Source organism: Scyliorhinus canicula, chromosome 1 (assembly GCF_902713615.1).
Source record: "Scyliorhinus canicula chromosome 1, sScyCan1.1, whole genome shotgun sequence".
Classification (NCBI taxonomy): Eukaryota; Metazoa; Chordata; class Chondrichthyes; order Carcharhiniformes; family Scyliorhinidae; genus Scyliorhinus; species Scyliorhinus canicula.
In genome coordinates this window covers 222786041-222811611 of record NC_052146.1, presented here as the reverse complement: position 1 = coordinate 222811611, position 25571 = coordinate 222786041, and the positions used below count along the sequence as shown (strand labels likewise).

General features: G+C 41.8%; 1 protein-coding gene across 1 annotated transcript in view; it reads left to right on the top strand.

The window, feature by feature from the left end:
* The window catches only part of arid1b (AT rich interactive domain 1B (SWI1-like)), a 633019-nt gene that overhangs the window by 192452 nt on the left and 414996 nt on the right, over positions 1–25571 (top strand). The window contains exon 3 of the mRNA XM_038808360.1: positions 18237–18365. Within this exon, the coding sequence (XP_038664288.1) occupies positions 18237–18365 (129 nt within the window). The remainder of the gene's footprint in view (positions 1–18236; positions 18366–25571) is intronic.

The following is a 25571-nucleotide window of genomic DNA, read 5'->3' as shown; positions in this document are numbered from 1 at the left end:
CCTCAGACTTGCTCTTATTGCCACGGCAATTATGTGGTTGGTCCAGTTAAGTTTCTGGTCATTAGTGACCTCCCCGGTATGTTGGCGGTGGGTGATTCGGTGATGGTATTGCCATTGAATGTCAAGGGAAGGGGATTTGATTCATATTTGTTGGAAATGGTTATTGATGGGCACTTATGAGATGCAAATATTACTTGCCACATGTCAGCCCAAACTTGAATATTATCCATGTCTTTCTGCATGTGGGCAAGGACTGCTTCAGTATCTCAAGAACTGCAAATTAAATTAACACACTGGAATCATCAGTTAATATCCCACTTCTGATCAAGAAGTGGCTGGAGATGGTTAAGACTCGGATCTTTACTGAGGAAACACTTCAGTGGCGTCCTCAAAATGATATGATGGCCTTCAATAACCACCTTCCATTATGCTGAGTACGACTCCAGCTATTGGAAAGTTTTCCCTCTTGCCTCTTAAAATGACTTCAGTTGGGCTTCATGATGCCACACTTGGTCAAATGCTGCCTTGATGTCAAGGGCAGTCACTTTCAGCTGATTGCTGGACTTCAGCTCTTTGTTGTTCATGTTTGAGTCATGTCTGTCATGTGGTCTTGAGATGAATGACTCTTGCGCTACCCAAACGCAACATAATTGAGCTAGTTATTGTTGAGTAAGTGCTGATTCACTTTGTTTGAGACAAAAATAAGCTTTAATATAGTTCTAAATAGTGTTTCACTTGGCTTCATAGCACTGTTGGCAACAGCTTCAATCTTTTTGCCAATGATAGCTTCATTCATTGCAGTGTTAATGTAAGCTTACTTGTGATACTAATAAAGATTATTATTATTGACAATCAGCTAATTAATTGGCAGAGTTGGATTTCTCCTGCATTTTGTGCACACAAAGCTTAGTGTGTTTTTTTAAAAAGCTACTTCAAAATATATTCTTGAATATTTTTTAAAATGATAACTAATGTAGTGTATTACAGCTGCAAATGGGCTTATCACAAAAAATAAGCAATTTAATCAGTGTCTTGTCTATCGGTTGGGAATACCCAAATTTTGAACTACTTAGAATGATTTTATAATAATTATACAGATCCATTATCTAGTTATATTGATATGCAGTAATCAGTTTTTTTGTAAATATTTAAAAATAAAAGTTTTAAGCAGGCCTTTTTATTTTGGACCTGGTACCAAAACAATTGCTTAATTTTTGAAGCCTCCTTGAATGCTTGTAAACGAGTACAGTAGCAAAAACTTGTAATGGGGATTAATTCAACCTGGGGCATGGTCAATATTATGTAGAGTTCCTTAAGTGAGCACTTAAAGCACAAAAGCTTGCAGAAATTACTGACTGCAATTTTGTGTGAATTGTGCTGAAAAAAATAAGCAAAGTCAAGAGCCTGTTTAGAAGGGAGATATTTAGTGTTTCAAGTTCTGGTTAACAGCAGCAAGTTGCATGATATAATTTATCTGATTATATCCTTTGCTCCCAAGAGAGGAAAGAATCAAATTCCCCGCTCTTAACTGACTAAACTGGAGTTCTTTATAGTGTCTAATAATATTGTAAGAAAAATTGGCAGAATCCATCCATGCTGTGTATGTTTGATTTGTTGTAACATAAATTTTGTAAACAACAACTGTTTAATGACTTGTGATGAACAGGCTTACTTTACGTTTTTTTCCTAAAATTTAGTGTACCCAATTCCTTTCTTCCCGATTAGGGACAATTTAGCATGGCCAATCCACCTACCTGCACATCTTAGGGTTGTGGGGGTGAGACCCATGCAGACGGGGAGAATGTGCAAACTGTATGCGGACCCGGGGCCAGGATCGAACCCGGGTCCTCGGTGCTGTGAGACAGCAGTGCTAACCAGTGTGCCACCATGCTGCCCTTACTTTGTTAAATTGACTGTATGTGCTTGTTAGGTGAATTGGACATTCTGAATTCTCCCTCCGTGTGCCCAAACAGGCACCGGAGTGTGGCAACTAGGGGATTTTCACAGTAATGTTGTTGCAGTGTTAATGTAAGCCTACTCGTGACACCAATAATGATAATTACTATTATTAGCTGTTCACTAGTTTTATTCCACAGTTCACACCTTTTGTCGTGTTGTTCTTGGGACAAAATGATTTTAAAACTTGAGGTTTACATTGTCTAGGAATCTGTATGGATCTGTGTGACATTAGCGGTTTTGTTGCCAACGTTCTCACTTTGTAAATGAGATAGGAACAGACAATAACCATGTTTAATATACTCTGTTCTTATGTTCCATTCCTTTTAAATGTGTTTGATAACTATCACAAGTGAAAAAAATAATTGTCACTGGCTACGTAATGAAATTTTATTTGTCTCTTAAGGCCCAAATTATTTTCGCCTTTCTTTGGGAATGCTTCAAATTATCTCAATTTCAAGTGCTGAGCTTCATGTAATTGATCTTAAAGTGGAATGATAAAGCTCTATTATTGTCTAAATCATAGCTTCCTGTGTTAGTGTGGCCCTGATTACAATTCTTCATCTAATTGAGATGTAGTTGAAATGATTATCTTAATTGAGATTGAAAGGAATGGGTCAGTGCCCTTGATACTGGACTCTCCAGCATCCTTTACATCCATAGTACTCACCAGTTTAAGTAAAAGAAAAAATAATCCCTTGAAACAAGAGCAACTTCTACTTTCAATTCCAGAAAATTGTGGCAATATTGCCTTTATTTGGCATTGGAAATATAGACTCTGATTAAGTACTGTACATCTTGTTCTTATTGTACTTGCATTGAGTGAATCTTGTGAAGAACAAGCACTTGGGCCAGAGCCTTTGTGTGTCCCGATATAACATGTCAAATGGAGAACAGCTAGAGGTATTTCAACATTCATCAGGAGTTCATGGGGAAGGAGAGAATTAGTGTATTTAATCAAGCATGAAAATGGGCAGTGCAATGCATCATGATGAATATTTCGCAACTGGTAAATCTTTCCACCACTGATGGACAATATCTTGGAGCTGCGCTCATGTGAGAATGCACCAAGAATGCTATGCTACAGTTTTGGGAATAAATTTGTGGAATTGGAATGAAATCACTGAAGTGTAGTACACACAAAATGAGCATGTTGGGCTCTTTTTGCATTTCCTCTTACTGCCTCATGACACAGTCAGTCATGGAGGAGAAATAATGAAAAGGAAAATAAAGATTTTTATTTATATAGTGCTTTTCATAATGACTATGTCTCCAAGTGTTCTACAGTTTCTGAAGTAATTTTGAAGTGTAGTCACTGGGAAATGTGGCAACTAATTTGCACACAGCAAACGTTGCACACAAAGCAATATGATATTGATTGAGGAATAAATATTGGTGAGCACACCAGGATAATCCCCTGCTACCTTGGGTGTTCTTCAAAACAATGCCGTGAAATTTTTTGCATCCACCCATGCAGGCAGATGGGGCCTCTGTTTAACATCTTTTTGGAAAGACAACACCTCCGACAGTGCAATGCTTCTCAGGACCAGGGTGACCTGATCCTGCATTTTATGGAATTGGCTGGTCATTTGACATTTTGTCCTACATCCCTTTATTGAGCAACAACTAGGAGACTGCTTGGGAGTCTCCTGTTGCTGTTGCCCTGTATCTTTGGTTTCTGTGCTCCTGCTCATCCGCTGCAGTCTCACTGTGCGGGAGGGGCAGCGGTAACCATGGTGCGGGGGGCAGTGGTGGTCACGATGCAGGAGGGGCAGCGGTGACCACGGTGCAGGAGAGGCAGCAAATGCTGCCTTGATGTCAAGGGCAGCCACTCTCACCTCACCTCTGGCATTCAGCTCTTTTGTCCATGTTTGAACCAAGGCTGTAATGAGGTCAGGAGCTGAGTGACCCTGGCGGAACCCAAACTGAGTGTCCGTGAGCAGGTTATTGCTGAGTAAGTGCCACTTGATAGCATGTTTTTTTTTAAATAATTTTTTTTCAAATTTTCACAAAAAAGAAAACAATAACAGAAAATTCTGAAAAAAAAAAACATAATCCCCCCCCCCCGCCGTAAATACAAAAGAGAAACAATAAATTAACGGCCGTCGTTGGCAAAGAACAGATATTCAACACAAAACAAAAACAAAGAGACAACCTCCCACCCCCTGGTTGCTGCTGCTGCTGACCTTTTGTTTTTACCGTTCTACCAGGAGATCTAGAAATGGTTGCCATCTCCTGAAAAACCTCTGCACTGGCTCCTTAGGGCAAATTTCACCCTCTCCAATTTAATAAACCCTGCCATATCGTTGACCCAGGCCTCCACGCTTGGGGGCCTCGCTTCCTTCCACTGAAGAAGAATTCTCCGCCGGGCTACTAGGGACGCAAAGGCCAGAACACTGGCCTCTTTAGCCTCCTGCACTCCCAGCTCCACTGCAACCCCAAATATTGCGAGTCCCCAGCTTGGATTGACCCTGGATCCTACCACCCTCGATACCGTCCTTGCTACACCCTTCCAAAATTCCCCCAGCGCTGGGCATGCCCAGAACATGTGGACATGGTTTGCTGGGCTCCCTGAGCACCTAATACACGTGTCCTCGGTCCCAAAAAACCGGCTCATACTTGTCCCGGTCATATGAGCCCTTTGCAGTACCTTAAACTGTATGAGGCTAAGCCTCGCACACGAAGAGGAGGAGTTCACCCTTTCTAGGGCATCCGCCCACGTCCCCTCCTCAATCTCCTCACCCAGCTCCTCCCATTTATCTTTCAGCTCCTCCACCGAGGCCTCATCTACCTCCTGCATCACCTGGTACACTTCCGAGATCCTCCCCTCTCCAACCCATACCCCCGAGAGCACCCTGTCCTGGATCCCACACAGCGGCAGCAGGGGGAACCCCGCCACCTGACAAACGCCCTTACTAGCATGTACCTAAAGGTGTTCCCCGGGGGGGAGCCTGAACTTCCCTTCCAGCTCGCCCAGGCTCGCAAACTTCCCGTCTATGAACAGGTACCCCAGCCTCCTGACACCTGCCCAGTGCCAACTCAGGAACCCACCATCAATTCTCCCCGGAACAAACCGGTGGTACCTCCGTATCGGGGACCCCATCGAGACCCCCACCTCCCCCCTGTGCCGCCTCCATTGCCCCCAGATCTTGAGGGTAGCTGCCACCACCAGGCTCGTGGTATACCTCGTCGGAGGGAGCGGCAGCGGCGCCATTGCAAGCGCTTCCAGGCTCGTAACCACACAGGATGCCATCTCCAGCCTCTTCCAAGCCGCCCCCTCCCCGTCCATTACCCACCTACGCACCATCGCTGCGTTGGCAGCCCAATAATACCCACAGAGGTTGGGCAACGCCAGCCCCCCCGCTCCAAGAACACCCGTCTCACCCTTGGAGTCCCGTGTGCCCACACAAACCCCGTAATGCTCCTGTTAACCCGCCTGAAAAAGGCCTTCGGGATAAGGATGGGGAGGCACTGGGACAGGAACAGAAACCTCGGAAGCACCGTCATCTTGACTGACTGCATCCTACCTGCCAGAGACAGCGGCAGCATGTCCCACCTCTTAAACTCCTCCTCCATTTGCTCCACCAGCCTTGTGAGGTTTAGCTTATGCAAGGCCCCCCAGCTCCTGGCCACCTGAACCCCCAAGTACCTGAAGCTCCTCTCCGCCCTTTTCAGTGGGAGCCTCCCAATCCCCCCTCCTGGTCCCCCGGGTGTACCACAAACAGCTCGCTTTTCCCAAAGTTAAGCTTATACCCTGAGAAATCCCCAAATTCCCGGAGAATCCCCATCACCACCGGCATTCCCCCCACCGGGTCCGCCACATACAACAATAGGTCATCCGCATAGAGCGACACTCGGTGCTCCTCCCCACCCCGGACCAGCCCCCTCCAATCACTTGATAACATGTTGATGTACCCATCCATCACTTTGCTGATGATAGAGCAGATTGATAGGGTGGTAATGGTTCGGTTGGATTTGTCTTCTTCTTGTGTACAGGACACACCTGGGCAATCTTCCACATTGCGGGTAATCTTCTAGCATTGTTAGTAAGGAAGACTTTGCAGGGTCAACCGGACGGGGTTTGCCATTGTCGTTTCGGGTGCCTGGTTCGATGCCGGGTGATCCGTCAAGGTCCATCCTTTTTTGTGTTTTCGTAGCGGTTGAATACAACTTAGTGACTTTCTAGGCCTTTCTAGAGGGGAGACAGAGAGGGATGATCTGGGGGAGGGGTATTGATTACTCTCTGTGGGTGGGTAGGGACTGACTGACTGTGTGTGTGTGTGTGTGTGTGTGTGTGTGTGTGTGTGTGGAGAGGGATTGATTAAAGTGTGGGTGTTAAAATGGGGTCACATTGAAAAATAGGTCTTCATGGGTATACTATGCATGCATTGGGATTTACACGTCTTATCCAGGACCCCTTATGCATTCGTGTATCATCAGCCCATATTGAAAAATGAACGGCTTTTAAAGCATGCACTTCCATGTCTTAACATTAGTTTTGGCATGTTTTATGCCTCAGGTACATATTTATATCCGATTCACCCATCTGCGGTTCGGAATTCCAAAGTTATTCTATAATCTAGAAAATTCCAAAATCCAGAAATGCCTTGATCTCGAGCATGGTAGACTTACAAAAAAAACTCATGTGAAAATAATGAATTATACATTTTGGCACAGCTATGTAGCATGGAGTCAAATTATGGGTGCTAGTGCCCCTTTATATAAATTTGGATAATTGGATCTATTTGTCACTGATTTATCAGGGGCTGGTTTAGCACACTAAGCTAAATCACTGGCTTTTAAAGCAGACCAAGGCAGGCCTGCAGCACGGTTCAATTCCCGTACCAGCCTCCCCGGACAGGTGCCGGAATGTGGCGACTAGGGGCTTTTCACAGTAACTTCATTGAAGCCTACATGTGACAATAAGCGATTTTTAATTTATTTTCATTTATTGTTTGTGAAGTGATTCGAGATGCTTTTTACATTAACTGCTTTATAAATTAAATTAGTTCATAAAATCATAGAATTCCTAGTGCAGTTAGTTGTTTCCTAACTGACTATGTTGAAGAAGAATCACTCTTTTCTCATTTTGCGGGAGACTTATATTTTTGTAAACTTGAATTGACAATTCAAACTACACTTTGTGCTCAAAATTAGCCATTATTTTCTAGTGAACTTGTTGCTTTAAAGTTGCATTGACTCCCATCAACTAAATCAAGTAGACATTTTGTATTCAAGCACTCTGTATAAATGTGCCAATGTCTTGCTCATCAACAGACACTGTACGTCATGCAATCGGAAATCACCAACCATCCAGGTGTGGAATAAAATGGCAATTTAGACATTGACATAGAACATACAGTGCAGAAGGAGGCCATTCAGCCCATCGAGTCTGCTCCGACCCACTTAAGCCCTCACTTCCACCCTATCCCTGTAACCCAATGACCCCATCTAACGTTTTTTGGTCACTAAGGGCAATTTATCATGGCCAATCCACCTAACCTGCACGTCTTTGTACTGTGGGAGGAATCCGGAGTATCCAGAGGAAACTGACGCAGAAGAGGAGAATGTGCAGATTCCGCACAGACAGTGACCCAGCAGGGAATCGAACCTGGGAACTTGGCGCTGTGAAGCCACAGTGCTATACACTTGTGCTACCGTGTTGCCCTTTGCTGCAATTTGAAAAGTGTTTCTTGCCATCGGCCTAGTCAGATTACTGAAAAACTAAATTTCTCTTGGTGTCTGTAGAGAATATTGTACTACTTGCTAAAATGACAACTGTAGCAATTTTCTTTCATCCACTTGGATTTTTAATCATAAAATAGCTATTAGAAATTACATTAATATCTGTAGAAATTCAGGGCGGCACGGTGGTGCAGTGGTTAGCACTGTTGCCTCATGGCACCAAGGACCCAGTTTCGGTCCCGGTCCCGGGTCACTGTCCGTGTGCAGATTGCACATTCTCCCCGTGTCTGCATGGGTCTCACCCCCACAACCTAAATAGATGGGCAGCATGGTAGCATTGTGGATAGCACAATCGCTTCACAGCTCCAGGGTCCCAGGTTCGATTCCGGCTTGGGTCACTGTCTGTGCGGAGTCTGCACATCCTCCCCGTGTGTGCGTGGGTTTCCTCCGGGTACTCCGGTTTCCTCCCACAGTCCAAAGATGTGCAGGTTAGGTGGGTTGGCCATGCTAAATTGCCCTTAGTGTCCAAAATTGCCCTTAGTGTTGGGTGGGGTTACTGGGTTATGGGGATAGAGTGGAGGTGTTGACCTTGGGTAGGATGCTCTTTCCAAGAGCTGGTGCAGACTCGATGGGCCGAATGGCCTCCTTCTGCACTGTAAATTCTATATAAATTCTGTATGTGCAGGTAGGTAGATTGACCATGCTAAATTGCCCCTTAATTGGAAAAAACCGAATGGATACTTTAAAAATATGTATAGAAATTAATTTCAAACAAACTTGGAAGAACTGGATTGTTAAGTGCATTTACCAGAAAGTCTTAACAGCAACTTGCATTTAAAAAAATCTTTATTAGTGTTGCAAGTGGGCTTACCTGAACACTGCAATGAAGTTGTTGTGAAAATCTCCGAGGTGCCACACACCGGCACCTATTCAAGTACACTGTGTCCAGAATGTCCAGTTCACCTAACAAGCACGTCTTTCGGAACTTGTGGGAGGAAACAGGATCGCCCGGAGGAAACCCACGCAGACATGGGGAGAAGGTGCAGACTCTGCACAGACCCAAGCCGCAAATGAAACCCGGGTCCCTGGTACTGTGAAACAACAGTGCTAACCACTGCTACCATTATACAGTGCCTTCACCAAACTTAAACAAGCCAATGTGTTTCGCAGGAACGTTATCACAAAATTTGACACCAAGGTATTTAAATGAGTCATTAGAACAGATGATCAAAAGCTTCGTCAAAGAAGCAGGTTTTAAGGAAGGTCTGAAAGGAGAGAGAACAGTAAAGAAATTGAAGGAGGGGATTCTAGAGCTTAGGAACTTTGAGTTTAAGGCATGGTTGTGAATGATGTGATTAAAATTGGGGATGCAAGAGAGGCCAGAATTGGAGGAATGCAGAGAAATCACAGATTTTAAAGAGAGAGAGGAGCAAGATCAGGCAGAGATCTGGAAAGAAGGATTTTAAATATGATGCATTGCTGCCTGGGAGTTGGTTTAGGTCAGTGGGCACAGAGAAGATGGCTGAATGGGATTGGAATGTGATGGGCAATGGATGCAATATTGTGGATGAGTTGAGGTTTATGGAGATTGCAGATGTGGAGGCCAATCAGATTAACAGTGGATAGTCAAGTCCAGGGATAACAAAGGCGTGGATGAGGCAGATGATCTGAGACAAAGGGTAGACATGGACAATGTTACGGAGTTGAAAGTAGGTGGTCTTAGATGAGCTTCGAAGCTCATCTCAGGGTCGTTAGGACGCCAAGGGTGTGTATGACCTGGTTCAACCCGATACAGCAGCTCAGAAAAGGAACGTATTTTGTGCCAGTGAACAAAAGACAATGGTTTCTGCCTTTCCAATGTTTAATTGCTAAATTCTTGCTTGTATTGTACCAGATATCATACCAACATGATGAGGGACTGGCCAGAATGTGGAACTAAAATAAATTGGTATTGGTAAAAAAAAAAGTAGTCCTGGAGTAATTAACGTGACTAAAACTTGATAAATCCCCTGATCCTGATAATCTACTACCCACAGTGTTGAAAGTGGTGATTGTAGAGAAAGTGGATGCATTGGTGATTATCTTCCAAAATTCTATAGATTCCGGAATGGTTCCTGTGGATTGGAAGATAGCAGACTTAACCCCACTAATTAAGAAAGAAGGGAAGGAGAAAAACGTTCTACAGGCCTGTCAGCTTGATATCAGTAGTTGGAAAATGCTAGGATCTGTTATAAAGGATGTGATAACCGAACACTTGAAAATAAAGGTATGATTGGGTAGAGTCAGCATAGATTTATGATAGGTAAATCATGTTTGACGAACCTGTTGGGAGTGTTCTGAGGATATAACTAGCAGAATAGATATGGGGAACCAGTGGATGTGGTGTATTTGGATTTTCAGAAGGCTTTTCATAAGGGCCCCATAAGAGATTAGTAATATACTAGCGTGGATCAAAAATTGGTTACTGGGCCGAATACAAAGTAGGAATAAACAGGTCACTTACTTTCAGGTTGGCATGCTGTGCTGCATAGCGAGGTACTTACAAGGATCAGTATTTGGGTCCCAGTTATTCACAATCCATACTAATGTAGTATTAAATGTAGTAACACTACTAAATGTATTATTTCTAAGTTTGCTGATGACACTAGATGGGAACATGAGTGGTGCAAAGGATGCAAAGACGCTTCTAGGGGATTTAGACAGGCTAGGTAAGTAGGCAAGAACATGGCAGATGAATATAATGTGAAAAATGTTTAGTTATGCAGTTTGGTTGGAGGAACAGAAATGCATATTTTTACTTAGTGCGCGATTGAGAAGTATTGATATCCAAAGGAACCTGGGTGTTCTTGTTTATGAGACGCTGAAAGCTGGTGTGGAGGTGCAACAAGCTATTAGGCGAGCAAATAGTATGTTGGTTTTGAGTGTAGGAGTAAAGATGTCTTGCTGCAATTGTACAAAGCCTTGGTGAGACCTCATCTGGAGTATTGCATAGAATTTTGGTCTCTGCCGAAGGAAGGATATATTTGCCATAGAAAAAGTGGAATGAAAATTCCCCAAACTAATTCTTGGATGATGCGACTATCCCAAAAGGAGAGATTGGGCCTATAGTCTCTCGAGTTTACAAGAATGAGAAGCGATCTTATTGAATCATACAGAATTCTTACAGGGCTCAACAAGGTAGATGCAGGAAGGATGTACTGCTGTGCTGGGGTGGGGAAAAGAGAGAGAGAGAGGGTGTGTGAAGGAGAGGGGGGTGAGGGTCGAGAACCAGAGGACACAGTCTCAGAATAATGGGTAGGCCATTTAAGACTGAGATTAGGAGGGGCTGGTTTAGCTCACTCAGCTAAATCGCTGGCTTAGAAAGCAGACCAAGCAGGCCAGCAGCACGGTTCGTACCAGCCTCCCCGGGCAGGGGCCGGAATGTGGCGACTAGGGGCTTTTCACAGTAACTTCATTTGAAGCCTACTCGTGACAATAAGCGATTTTCATTTCATTTACGGGCAGCACGGTAGCATTGTGGATAGCACAATGGCTTCACAGCTCCAGGGTCTCAGGTTCGATTCCAGCTTGGGTCACTGTCTGTGCGGAGTCTGCACATCCTCCCCGTGTGTGCGTGGGTTTCCTCCGGGTGCTCCAGTTTCCTCCCACAGTCCAAAGATGTGCAGGTTAGGTGGGTTGGCCATGATAAATTGCCCTTAGTGTCCAAAATTGCCTTTAGTGTTGGGTGGGGTTATTGGGATAGGAGGTGTTGACCTTGGGTAGTGTGCTCTTCCAAGAGCCGGTGCAGACTCGATGGGCCGAATGGCCTCCTTCTGCACTGTAAATTCTATGATTTTATGATTAGGAGGAATTTGTTTCTTCAGAGGATGATAAATGTTTGGAATTCTCTAGTCCAGAGAGCTATGAAGGTTCACTCATTGAGTGTGTATGTTCAAGCTAGAGATTAATAGATTTCTAGATAGTAAAGCCATCAAGAGATATGGGGAAAGTGCGGGACAAAGGCAGTGAGAAAGAAGATCAGCTATGATCTAATGAATGGCAGAGCAGCCTCAAAGAATCAAATGGCCTATTCCTGCCTCTCTTTCCTGTGTTCCTAAGTCAGATGCAGTAGACAGGGCAGTGATGTGACCTGATGCATGTTTGCATGATGTCACTGAGGGACAGTATGTATGTGAGAAATAAGGAGCGAAGGATAAATCTTTGGGGACACCAGAGCTTATGGTGTGTGAATGATACGATATACCAGTGTAGATGATTTACTGGTACAACTGGAATGGAACCGGGCGAGGGCATCTCCACCCAGCTAAATAACTAAGAGGCATATGAATCATTCATGATTCACCCACAAAAGCGATCCATAATGTAATACTGAGCAAGGAATGTAAAATGTTAAAGTAAATCTGATCTGTGGGATGGGAAAATCTCATATTTGACAAGTGTGAAGAATGAATAATAGAGCGATTGTAATTAGTTGTATCGAGGTGCATTACAGTTTTCGGAGTGCTTAGTTGCCCCTCCTGAGAGCTAACCACTAATTTGTGTCTTGGCAGTTACCGTTGCCAGGTGATTTGACACTAAAGTGGGCATGGGGAATCCAAGCTGAACTGTGGATCCTGCCTTTCTCTAAAGAGGACACATTTACTCCTCGCATGGGGTGCCTGTTACCAATTAGAAATGGGAACTGTGGCATATTAGTCTCATCATCATGGAAGCTGAGACCAATTGCCTTACCACCACCTTGGCTGAGAGCAAATTTACTGAATTGAACCTGGGACCTTTGACTGAATGGCTGAGCTACTCATTAGGTAAACTTACTGGGCTATCTCTTTTTTAAAGGAAAAATTGAGTGATTGCACCATTGCACTTCTGCATCTTTTCTAGCTATTGTATTCTGTACTTGGCTGCAAATAGCTATTGGGGTTACAGGAGAAAATGTTACACCTCCAAGAATGTTAGTATATGGCGAATTGCAGAATATACCTTTCAGAAATAGTTTAGAGTTAGTCAATAAATCTGATTAAACTTGCTGCACTAAATTATTATCCAATTTACACTGACTAAAGACTTGTTGAAAATTGCTTTTTCTTTGGTACTGTAACAAATCACCTGGTCTTGAAATCTTTTGAGAATTAAGCTTGAAGAGCAAATTACTAATTAACTGTAGCTAACAGATTTATTATGTGAATTAAGATTGTCAGCAGGCATGTCCATAAGTGCTTTGCTGACTCTTGGTACATAGGATAGATTGTCCTATCTTTAGGCTTGTTGGCAATCTAGTTTCAAAGAAATGCTATATGTCACTGTTGGAATTAGTGAATGTAAGCTATCTTTCTGCTTAAGCTAATTTTGATAGCTCCTCTTACAAGTATTACACAGAAAGGTAATAAACCACTGTACTCATGGGATAAAGGATCCTGCACAAACTTATTATACAGTGCTGTAATTGAAGGTTCATACAGTTGGTGACTACTCTACAATAAAGCAGACCACTAACTGATTTTTCTTTTGTATTCTTTCATTTTCTTGTTACCTGACTGTTACTGTGATGAATGTAAGACATTGGTATACATATTGTATTATATGTATCTAGTGCAGTAATGCTTTATAAAAGCCTGGGTTAGGATGTGTATATATCTGCTGTAGGATTTGTTTTTAAATCCTGGTTTAAAAGAAAGACACACTGTGGCTGCAGAAGGAGCAATTAAGGTGGTGTAAATGTGAAATCATTCTTTTGAACCTTGTTCATGTTTGCAAGGAGAGGCATAATGGTTTTTTGTTATGCTTTTTGGAGATTCCCTGGGAAGTAGATAATTAGAAACATTGTGTTTTTAAACTTAAGCAAGTATGTCATGGGATTGGAGTGAAATGGGGTTGATGTAACTCTTGGGAAGAGCCAGGCCTGTTGTAGTCCATTTTGAGTGGTTGAGTTATTTTGGAAGCTGTAAAGCAGTTTCTGCAGGAGGCAGACAGAGATTCAACATAAATCTGACAGAATCTCTCTCTCTCTCTCTCTCTCTCTCTCTCTCTTTCTTCAAGCAGCCTCTCACAAGATCTCTATCCAAAGATTGTTAAGTAATCTGGTGTTTTCTGTCAAGTAATCCAATGTTTTCTAACTCGATTTAAAAGTGTTTTTTGACCTGTGATGGATCTTGCTTGATTGGAGATAAGAAGATATCGGTTAAAATTAAAGTGGTTCCTTTTATTGTGAAGCATTAACTGGTAATTGTGAGCTGTGTTTCTCTGATGTTACAGTAGTTTAATACTGTGTTAATAATAAAGTTTGTTTTAATATATGTTTTCACTGTTTTTGCATGGAATTACTCCTGGAGTGAAGTATCCATTCCTCACCATTTAAACATTTTTTTTTTTAAGTGTTGCGGTTTCTGACTGGTATCCTAGCAAATATTGGGATCTGCTCTGGGATCATAATATCAGGAAATTTGGAAGATGGCAGAAAGTCTCATTTGACTAAGTACATTAAATCCTCCTAGAAGATTAAATGAATAGTTTATCTTGCTGGATAGGGTAAGGGACTTGATATTTCTGTAGTGGCTGTAATGCCACATCAGGCATCACAATTAGCTTGACCTTTTTTACCCTCTCCTGTCTTCCGTTAGCATGGCTGTACACTGGTAAGTTTATTGTGAGGGGATTTGATTACATAAGCTTTGACAAAGGGCCATCTGGACTTGAAACGTTAGCTCTTTTCTCTCCCTACAGATGCTGCCAGACCTCCTGAGATTTTCCAGCATTTTCTCTTTTGGACATAAGTAGGGAGGTTATGCTTCAGTTGTACAAGGCATTGGCGAGCCCACACCTGGAATAGTGTGTCCATTATTGGTCTCCTTATTTAAGGAAAGTTGTAAGTGTGTTAGAGAAGCAGTTCAGAGAAGGTTTACTAGACTTATACCAGGAAAGGGTGGGTTGGAGCGGTTAGGCTAGTCAATGCCTTCACTGAAAGGGGGAATGACATTCTGTCAAGGAATTTAAATTATTAAATGGAAAGCACTCTTGGATGGAGCCTGTGATACTGTCTAAATGGAGTAATTGTATGGCTGTTAAATGCTGTGAATGTGTTCTCAGTGGTAAACACTGATATAATCCTGCCTAGTGTAGTAAAGTGCACTGCAAATTAGACTTTGAACAGTGAGCTAAAGTTCATTTGAATCATTGAATTGAAGCCCTACAGTGCAGAAGGAGGTTGTTCGGCCCATAGAGTCTGCACCGGCCCTCTGAAAGAACACCCCACCTAGGGTCAGATCCACCCTATCCCATTACCCAGTAACCCCACCTAACCTTTAGGATACTAAGAGTTAATTTAGCATGGTCAGTCCACCTAACCTGCACATCTTTGAACTGTGGGCGGAAAGCGGAGCATGGGGAGAAAGTAAAAACTCCACATAGACAGTGACCCGAGACCGAAATTGAACCCGGGTCCCCAGCACTGTGAGGCAGCAGTGCTAACCACTGTGCCACCGTACTGCCCACTTTTTTGATTTATTGTTAGAATTTCAGAATTTTATTATATCCAGTTTCTAAGAGCACGTTTTGTTTTCAGAAGCCGAACTGCATTTTTGAAATATTTTGCCTCCAAACTGCCATTACTTTAACCTTTTAAAGGTTATCCTTCTGGGTCAGGTGCATTTTAAGTTTTCCGCTTGCATATGAAGCTGAATCAAACAACTATTATTTTATTAAAAGCATTTAAATGGCAGTTGTAGCATTGCTATTATAACACTGAGCTTGGGCTAAAAATATATTTTTAAGTTTACATGAACCCCTCTTGTTCTATATCACCTATCCCAGTGTACGCCATTTTAATATCCCAGCAGAGAGTTCATACTACAGTTTGCTGGAAAAATAATTAGAATATGCCAGCAAGCATGGCAGAGGATCGAAAAGCAGTGCAGTCATTGTCTGATATATATCCAAGGTAGTGTGCCCAACACAGAATGGAATAGATTATCTAACAGGGACATGTTTAAGAGCAATTACTTCGAACTGATGAGGTCATGCAGTATGTAGTAACAAAAACGTAGTTTGAGTATAAATAAAGGCCTATACTTCTCGCTCTTGGGGCTCAAGGGATATGGGGGAAGGTGGGATCAGGGTATTGAACTTGGTGATCAGCCATATCATAGTGAATGAGGGAGCAGGCTCGAAGGGCTGAATTACCTCCTTCTATTTTCAATGTATATAGGGTTGTCTACCAAACTGAGTGCAAGTCCAAGTCATATTTTATTACCACTGGCAATCCATGTTTGGGTCACATGCTCAATAAATAAATATTAATACAAAATATCAGTCTGGGGAAAACCAAAATACTCCTGGCTGTCAAAGCATATAGAACACGCTGGCACCCTCAGGCAACTGAGCCTGCCTGTGTTATTCTGTAATGGTTAATGTGGCTGTAGCATTAATTCTGTAAGCTCTATTTCAACATTGATTTTAATGTGCACAGTGTTTGATAACTGGCTGTTTAACTTTATCACCAGCGGTCCCTGTGAGGCAGTATACAGGTCTAAGAAAATTCTGGCGTAATGCACATCATAACATAATTCACTTCAGAGGTTGACCCTGATTTTATGGTAGTAATGACGATGAAATTGTGAGGATTTGTTGTCATTGCCCCTCTGAAACTGACAGAAACTTCTGAGGATTGCTTATGTGAAGTTAAATATGGAAACCCAGAAGTTGCTGTCAGCGATGTGACGCTTGTTCACAGGGTTCAGTGTTGAGATACTCCATTTGTAATCGAGACAAAATCACTGAATTGAACTGATGAAAACTTTCCCTTTTATACTATTAATCTCATTGTAAAAAAAAACATTGAAATTGTTGCTACTTGTTGAATGAAATGTGACTGGGTTTTTAAAGTTCATAACTGCTGCTTAAAATCACACGTGGATATTGGAAAACCAATTTGATATTTGTCGAAATTCAAAATTCTCTCATGGTGAATTTTACATTCTTTTTAAACTTTTTTTCAAATGGTTGATTTTCAGCTTCATAGAATTAGCAGTGCAGGATGAGGCCATTCTGCCCCTTAAGTCTCTCAAGTCGGTCCTAACAAAGAGCACCCTACTCAGCCTACGTATCTACCCTAACCCCGTAACCCACACTTAACCTTTTTGGCCACTAAAGGTAATTTAGAATGGCCAATCCACCTAACCGACACATCTTTGGACTATATTAATCCAATTGAGTGTGTCCTAATTATTTATTTTGCTATGTGTTAAATTTAAAATGAAGGATCATCAGTGCATTTATACTTCCTAGTTTGTTGTCTGTGAGACTACCTCAATGTGATTGGTTGCTTACCTTTCTTGACCGTTACCTTATCTTTCGGGGCTGGTTTAGTATAGGGCTAAATCGCTGGCTTTGAAAGCAGACCAAGGCAGGCCAGCAGCACGGCTCAATTCCCATACCAGCCTCCCCGAACAGGTGCCGGAATGTGGTGACTAGGGGCTTTTTACAGTAACTTCATTTGAAGCCTACTTGTGACAATAAGCGATTTTCATTTTCATCTTGACTTGGTTTCAAATTCACCAGCAAGCACCATTACTTTGTCACTGACTGTGAAATACAGGTCATTATTTCCTGGAATTCCTACACCATGACTGGTGTATACTGTAGATGGAATGTTTCCATTCACAAGCTTTAAGCAAATTCAGGCTGATTATTTTAACTTTAATTGTTGCCGTTAACCATTCAAGTTTAAAATCATTTACTTGTTTCTTATCTCTCCCCGTGGTCTCTCTACATTTTGGAAGTGGCACAAGCTTTTGTTTCATCAAAAAAAGCAATTTGGTTTAAAAGAAGTTGCAATTGTTGGTTTCGAGACAATTGAATGGCAGGAAATGTAAAATTTGCTATCATGTCCAGATATACAAAAATGACGAATCAGAAATAATGGACGCTGCCAAAGAATCACAGGAATTTGTCCACTAAGTAAACTTGACTTTTGAATCCCTTACAAAAAAAATTTAACTAAAGTCTCAAGTTATTCTGTAAACACTAGAGAAATGTCTTTCTGCATTCAGATAAATTCCATGCTGTAGGCGAAACTAGTCCTGAACAGTGTCACGCTTGCCAAAGAGATTTTGACTGGTTTCACTCCATTCATCTTGTTGCCTTATTCCTGCCAGACATATCAAAGTGAGCTTGAAATGATTCTTCCCTCCACTGTAGTGTCATTCAGAAACTAACATTTTCTGATTTTAGAATTTAGAAAAGTACCCTATTGTGTAAAATTCTTACGATGTTGTGAATTTATAGATTATGTGCTTTTTGACAAAGATTAAATTAATGCTGGTGAGATTAATGCCAAATATGGCTTTGGGTTCCAGTTTAGTGATAGAAACTGGGCAGCATGGTCAAGCTGGGCCGAAGGGCCTGTTTCCATGCTGTAAACATCTATGACTCTTAAGATACCTCAGAAAAACATTTGCAATCTGATGAAAATTGATGGAATAGAAAAATATAGTTAAAGGGATTTAAACCCTTGAAAATAGTGCAATTGCTGATGTGAAGTTTATACAAGCTTTACGCTAGGTACTTTCATTGAACTCTCATGGGATTCTCTCTTCCCTCAGATGCCTCCTCAGTATAGTCAGCAAAGTATGAGCAGTTACTGCCAACAGGGCCAACAACCATACTACAATCAGCAGCAACAACAGCCTTCGTACTTGCAACAGACACAACAGAGGTACCAACCCCAACAGGTAAGCATATTTACTTACCAGACTAGGGTTCCAGAGATTTAAACTGGACTGCAGACACACATTAACAGAAGAAAAAATAATTAAGTAAATTGTTTACTTTGCATTGAGGACTGCCAACATTGATACTTCGACTGAATCTTAGACTAACTTGACCAATGTGAAGTGGTGTTTAAATGTTTAACTTGTTCTGAAGAAGTATCCCATCATTCATCATTTCTTTTTGATTCATGTTTCTACTTTGAAATCTTTCAGAGCAGTTACTTGGATTGGATTGGATTTGTTTATTGTCATGTGTACCGAGGTACAGTGAAAAGTGTTTTTCTGCAAGCAGCTCAACAGATCACTCAGTACATGGGAAGAAAAGGGAATTAAACAAAATTCAAGAAAATACAACAAAATACATAATAGGGCAACACAATATATACAATGTAACTACATAAGCATTGGCATCGGATGAAGCATGCAGGGTGTAGTGTTAATGAGGTCAGTCAATAAGAGGGTCATTTAGGAGTCTGGTGACAGTGGGGAAGAAGCTGTTTTTTAGTCTGTTTGTGTGTGTTCTCAGACTTCTGTATCTCCTGCCCGATGGAAGAAGTTGGAAAAGTGAGTAAGCCGGGTGGGAGGGATCCTTGATTATGTTGCCCGCTTTCCCCAGGCAGCGGGAGGTGTAGATGGAGTCCATGGATGGGAGGCAGGTTTGTGTGATGGACTGGGCGGTATTCACGACTCTCTGAAGTTCCTTGCGGTCCTGGGCCGAGCAGTTGCCACACCAGGCTGTGATGCAGCCTGATAGGATGCTTTCAATGGTGCATCTGTAAAAGTTGGTAAGGGTTAATGTGGACATGCTGAATTTCCTTAGTTTCCTGAGGAAGTATAGGCACTGTTGTGCTTTCTTGATGATAGCGTCGACGTGAGTGGACCAGGATAGATTTTTGGTGATGTGCACCCCTAGGAATTTGAAACTGCTAACCATCTCCACCTCGGCTCCGTTGATGCTGACAGGGGCGTGTACAGTACTTTGCTTCCTGAAGTCAATGACCAGCTCTTTAGTTTTGCTGGCAGTGAGAGAGAGATTGTTGTCGTTACACCACTCCACCAGGTTCTCTATCTCCCTCCTGTATTCTGACTCGTCGTTATTCGAGATCCAGCCCGCTGTGGTTGTATCGTCAGCAAACTTGTAGATGGAGTTGGAACCAAGTTTTGCCACGCAGTCGTGTATGTACAGGGAGTAGAGTAGGGGGCTAAGTACGCAGCCTTGCGTGGCACCGGTATTGAGGACTATTGTGCAGGAGGTGTTGGTGTTCATTTTTACTGATTGTGGTCTGTTGGTCAGAAAATCGAGGATCGGGGCAGCACGGTGGCGCAGTGGTTAGCATTGCTGCCTATGGCACTGAGGACCTGTGTTCGAATCCCGGCCCTGGGTCACTGTCCGTGTGGAGTTTGCACATTCTCCCCGTGTTTGCGTGGGTTTCACCCCCACAACCCAAAGATGTGCAGGGTAGGTGGATTGGCCATGCTAAATTGACCCTTAATTGGAAAAAATAATTGGGTACTCTAAATTTATTTTAAAAAAGAAAATCGAAGATCCAGTTGCAGAGTGGAGAGCCAAGTCCTAGATTTTGGAGCTTTGATATGAGCTTGGCTGGGATTATGGTGTTGAAGGCGGAGCTGTAGTCAATAAATAGGAGTCTGATGTAGGAATCCGTGTTTGCGAGATGCTCTAGGGATGAGTGTAGAGCCAGGGAAATGGCGTCTGATGTGGACCAGTTGCGACGGTATGCGAATTGAAGTGGGTCAAGGCGTTCCGGGAGTATGGAACGACAATAGTCTGCACCGAACCATTGAAAAAACACCCTGCCTAGACCCACTCCTCTGCCCTATCCCCGTAATCCCATAAACCCACCTAACCTGCACATCTGTAGACTGTGAGTGGAAACCAGAGCACACTGAGGAAACCCATGTAGACATGGGGAGTAAGCAGAAACTCCACACGCTCACCCAAGGCTGGAATTGAACCATGGTCCCTGGCGTTGTGAAGCAACATTGCTAGCCACTGTGTCGCCCATGATGACACCACACCACGCAGTGTCCCCTCCACCGTTTCCCAATATAAGCAGTCTCATAGCATCTAACTGGTTCAGCATCCTGTTATGGGCCAGGGCTTAGAAACTCCAAAGTATATTGTGAAATCCACCTGATCTCCAACCTTTATGTTGAATTTAGCGAGGATGAGCACAAGAGCCTTCCGTTCAGGTGTGATTCATCAGTCTTGCCAGGCACTTTTATCAAAACAGGCTTTATTCTAAGAACTTACTTAACATATATATGAAAACACACAGCGATAATTGTTTATCAATTACAAACAAAAAGACACCACACTGCTACAGTAATCTATATATAACACTTAATGAATCCCCCCTTAACTGTTCCAATTCAAAAACAAAATCCCATAAACCAAAAACCCCTTTTCAAGGGTGTGACCCAGCACTCTGCATTCTCACTTGAATAAGACTGCCTTTCCCTGAGATTCTTAACCCATCTCACCAGCAAGTTGCAACCCTTCTGCAAATCAAACTATATATTTTAAGTTACCAAAGCAAGTAGCTATGCTCAATGGGTTTTTTCCGAAAATAGAGAGAGACAGGCCAGATAACTTATTTTCTCTGTCTGTAGTCCACAGCAGTCAAAACTGAAAGTGAAACTCAAAAAAAACCTCACAGCCACAGCTCAGCTCCACCTACAAAATTACATCACTGAAGCCATGTGATAAGACAAAAACCTTTCTTAAAGGGACACTCACATGACAATCTACAAATTCCCACCTTCAGCATTAAATGGGTGCTCATCATTCATTAATGGGCCAAGGATGTGAATTTTATTATGATCCTGTTAGGGGCCATTAATAGTTAAAGATAAATCCGAATACCCAGCAATCAAACAACACCACAATGCCACAATATTTCACGGTTACAAACTTTATTCTATGTAAGAATCAAAGCAAACAATCTTAACTTAATATTATAGTGTATAATTACTTGTGCTATAAATTCAGTTCTAATTTTTACTTCCCCTGAGATTTTCTTTCATCAAATACAACTATCTAAGAAGGTTCATTCACATCTTCAAGGACCAATCCATCAGGTATGCAGGGCCCAACAAAATTCACTTTAATTCCCCTCAGTGTTCCAACCATTCTCCAAGGCAACACTTTATGGGGATCCTTCCATTAACTTATTAGTTAAGTGATCCTCTAACTTTTATTTGATACCTCATCACTGTGGATGATTCAGCCCGTTGCCCTGGGTGTTGACAAATCCCCAGCTGTCTTCTCATAGTTTCCAAGCTAACTCTGCAGACTGTTTTCTGCCAGGAGACTCTCTGAGGACCACTGTAGGTTTCTTCTTCTAGCTACCAGCTAGTCAAATCTTCCAGTTTTTTTCTTCACAAAGTCCAAATTGAGCCTGAGTATCACCCGTATTCCACAAAGTGAATGATAATGTTAGTATTTTCCGTGCTTAAAGTGCATGACTGACTAACCAGCATTACCTGTTGGTTCTCTCAATCCAATGAAATTAAAACCACAACTGCCTGCTCACCAGGTAGCAAATACATCCAGACGACATAAACAAAAGAACCTTCTACCCATGCAGCCCATATCTATGACAGTGTTGCTTGCGTTAGGATATTCTCAAAGAGATATGTAAAAAAAAAATTTTACCTTCCACTCAACTCTGAAAAAGTACTGCCTTTCGGATAAGATCTTAAACCCAGGATCCATTTGCCTATTTTGGCAGATGTAAAGGCACTATTTCAGAATTATCTCTGGTGTCATGGCAAATATTCATCCCTCAATCAACATTGCAAAATCAATCTGATTTCTGGTCATTGTCACATTGTTCAGAGACTCCTGTTTTTGCTGCATTACAACCGTAACTGCACTTCAAAGACTTAAATGGCTGTAAAGTGCTCTCGGATGTCTGGAGGTCGTGAAAGGTGCTATTAAAATGTAAATTGTGGGCAGGAATGATGATTATTTCCAGAGTGACCACCTCCTCTAGATCAGGCTCTGCAATCTGTGTTGTTTCTCTTTTTCATTTGCCTTCTCCTTGACGTTCTTTGTTTCCTTCTCCTGCATGGATGGTACAGCATACATATAAGTGATCCTCTGGCATGTGTGCATGTATTTAAGGAATAGGGGTGACGGGGCCATTTGACAGCATGTGAGAATCAGTAGCGATGAATGAGATATTACAGATTATGAGGGTTGTGGTGGATAGAAGAAAGGGGAGGTGCGAATGAGAGGAGTTTATTTAAATGAAACAATAGGTGTTGATGACAATGATGTGAGGAGAGCTAAGGATGGAGTATATGGCAGAAGGTGTGTTGGTGCACTGTAGAATGCAGGTGGCTGTCTAACTTTGCTCACCTTTCCTGATCTGGTCATTGAAACATTTGTGTCACTGGATCCTTTGCTGCATGGCAACAGTCCTGTTTGCTCACCTCCTGTGCCACTTCAGGCCACACCTATGCAGTGGCAGCAGGTTTTTCCCTCCCCATTGTTGAGAAACAGATTCTCCTCCTAGCCATATTAGTGTTCTCATTCTAACCAACTATTTTTCAAGTTCCAAAATTACTAGTTTTGTCTCTGAACCTGGACCAACCACTAAACAATTGAGGTGAAATTGTGTCATGCAGGTCCCCGTTACACCTGCTTGCATGTAATGGAGATGTGAAACATGGAAGGAAATAAAATGGTCACCCGGCATCCTCATTAAAATATGATGTTTTTAATCATTCCGTGAGGTTGCTAATCACTATCAAAGTTTGTAATCACACTTTGGATTGGTGCATGTTAGAAATTGGCAATTTTACAAGATGTGACCTTTGTGGATCTGGTCAAAATATGCATTTCTCAACCAAGATTTTGAAGGCTTCATTCCTTGCCAGTTTGATAAAACCTTGAAAGCGTGTTGCTGCAATTGTACTGCTGTGCAGTGTGTGGGAGTCTTATTATTTTTTTAAAGTTGTACATATCTTTGCTGTTTTATAAGAGGTTAATTAAAACAATTAATAACTTATGCAAAATGTTATTCTCACATGAAATTCAATCACTTCAGGAATGTAATTTACTTTGTCAAGTTGCAGCAAGAACATGAATGAGGCCCATTATTATTATCCTGTATTGATTATGAACCATATAAATTCTACTATGAGGTAATGGGAAATGGGAACTCCGGTTTTGGCTCGTAAAGGATGAGAGAGGTGAAAAACAGTTTCTCTAAATTTTTAAACCATTTAAAGAATCTGTTAATTATTGGAATGTGTGTGAAAGGCTAATGACTTGCAAATTGCCACAAACATCGTTTAACAATAGCATCCTGAAATTACCATTTTCATTGTGAATAAGTACAGATGTAGTGAGCTCTGTATTCTTTCATGTTGACTTGGGAATTCTTATGATGATACATTTTGCACCATTGATATCACAACGCACCTTTCCATCTTTAGTCAATGTAATTTAGTTGCAGGTAATTGTCTAGTGTATGACAAGAGGCTACAACTGATGGAAATGAGCGTCCATTTCAGCGATTTTGTGTATAATTGAGAACTCAGCATAATATATACATATGTTATGTTCATAGCTAGCACAGACACGCTGCGTCACATGGGTTCCTACCGCATTGTAATCTTTGTATATATTTCTGTTTAAATGGACATTTTGGCCTATTGTGCCTATACTATTGAGCCTGAAGCATATGCTGGTCATTCTAATACTGTTTTAGCCCTTGCCTCCAAATTTTCATTTTCTTTCCTTCTTAAATGCTTTATCTTCTGGACTTGTTCATAAGTCTGGTTATCAATAAGGCTAATGAAATGTAGAATTTTATTAAAAAGAATAGGCTTCAGTTATAACGAGCCTTAGTCAGGCCCTACGGGAGGACTGCATTCAGTTATGGGCAAAGCACATCAGACAAGAAAAGTAAGTCTTGGAGGGGTTACAGGAACAGTTCACCAGAATTACCATATATACCCATATAAAAGACAATCTCATGTAAAGATCGACCTAACATTTGGCCTAAACGAAGTACATTTTCATATCTCTCATGTCAGCCTAGTTTTTCAGGGATCAAACAATGTTGTGATTACTAATTGCTTACCGGTAATTACGACAATTCATTAGTTTAAAGACCCTTCGATCTCCCGGCCAGCCAACAAGACGAATATGTACCACGTGACCAATCGTAATGCCTTTAACGAGGAATAACAAGTGCACAGCTCAATTTAAACTTGAGAAAAAGATGCCAGAATTTGATAATAAGCATCAACAAAATGGTCATGTTATCGCCCACAGAGCCATTTGACTCTTCAGCCTCAGAGAAGAAAGATGGATTCCAGAATTGGTAGTCAGTTCCAGGTGGTGCACAGGTTCAGTACTCCAACAGAAAATGAAAATTTCACAGTGCCTGCCACCTGAACTGGATAATAAAATCATCAAATTCACCATTTTGTCATTTTGCATCAAGAGAAGAAGCCTGCATTGGAAATACGGATGAAACAACAATGAACTTTGACACACCAGCAAACAAAACCATTACCACGATTGCTGGGGGGGAAAAAAACATAATTGTAGTGTTACACAAGCAAAAGACACTCCCCCTCCCCCGGTTGCAAGAAATGGAACAGAGAAGTGTGGAATTTGACACCAGGAGGACGACACAAAGTAAGAGTCTGCTCGTCTGGGTCATGTTCACATCCCACCGTGCCAGTTATATGTGAGGTGAGGTGAGATTGACCAACGCCAACGTGGTAATTATTCCTGGCAGTTTTAGGAATTTTTATTCTGCTCTTGAGAGGTTTATTTACACTTGTATCCAAGGACACTCTGAAAGATGTGGAACAAATTAGATGGAATGCGAAAAACTATTCACGAAAGTGGAAATATGCAAACACCTTCTTAGTAGTATTGTGTCAGTGGGCTGTAGATGTGTGAAATTAACTTGATCTCAATATTGTCAAAAAATAATTTCTAAAATATTGTGGGGACTCTTATTTTACCTTCTAATAAGAATTGGTAGTCCAGTTGGTGGGAGGTGTCAAAAATGTAACTTTATTATTGTTAATTACTTGAATACACTTGATTAAGAACTGAATAAAAACTTAGAAACAAAATATCAAACACTACATAAAAAGGTCAAGCACATGGCA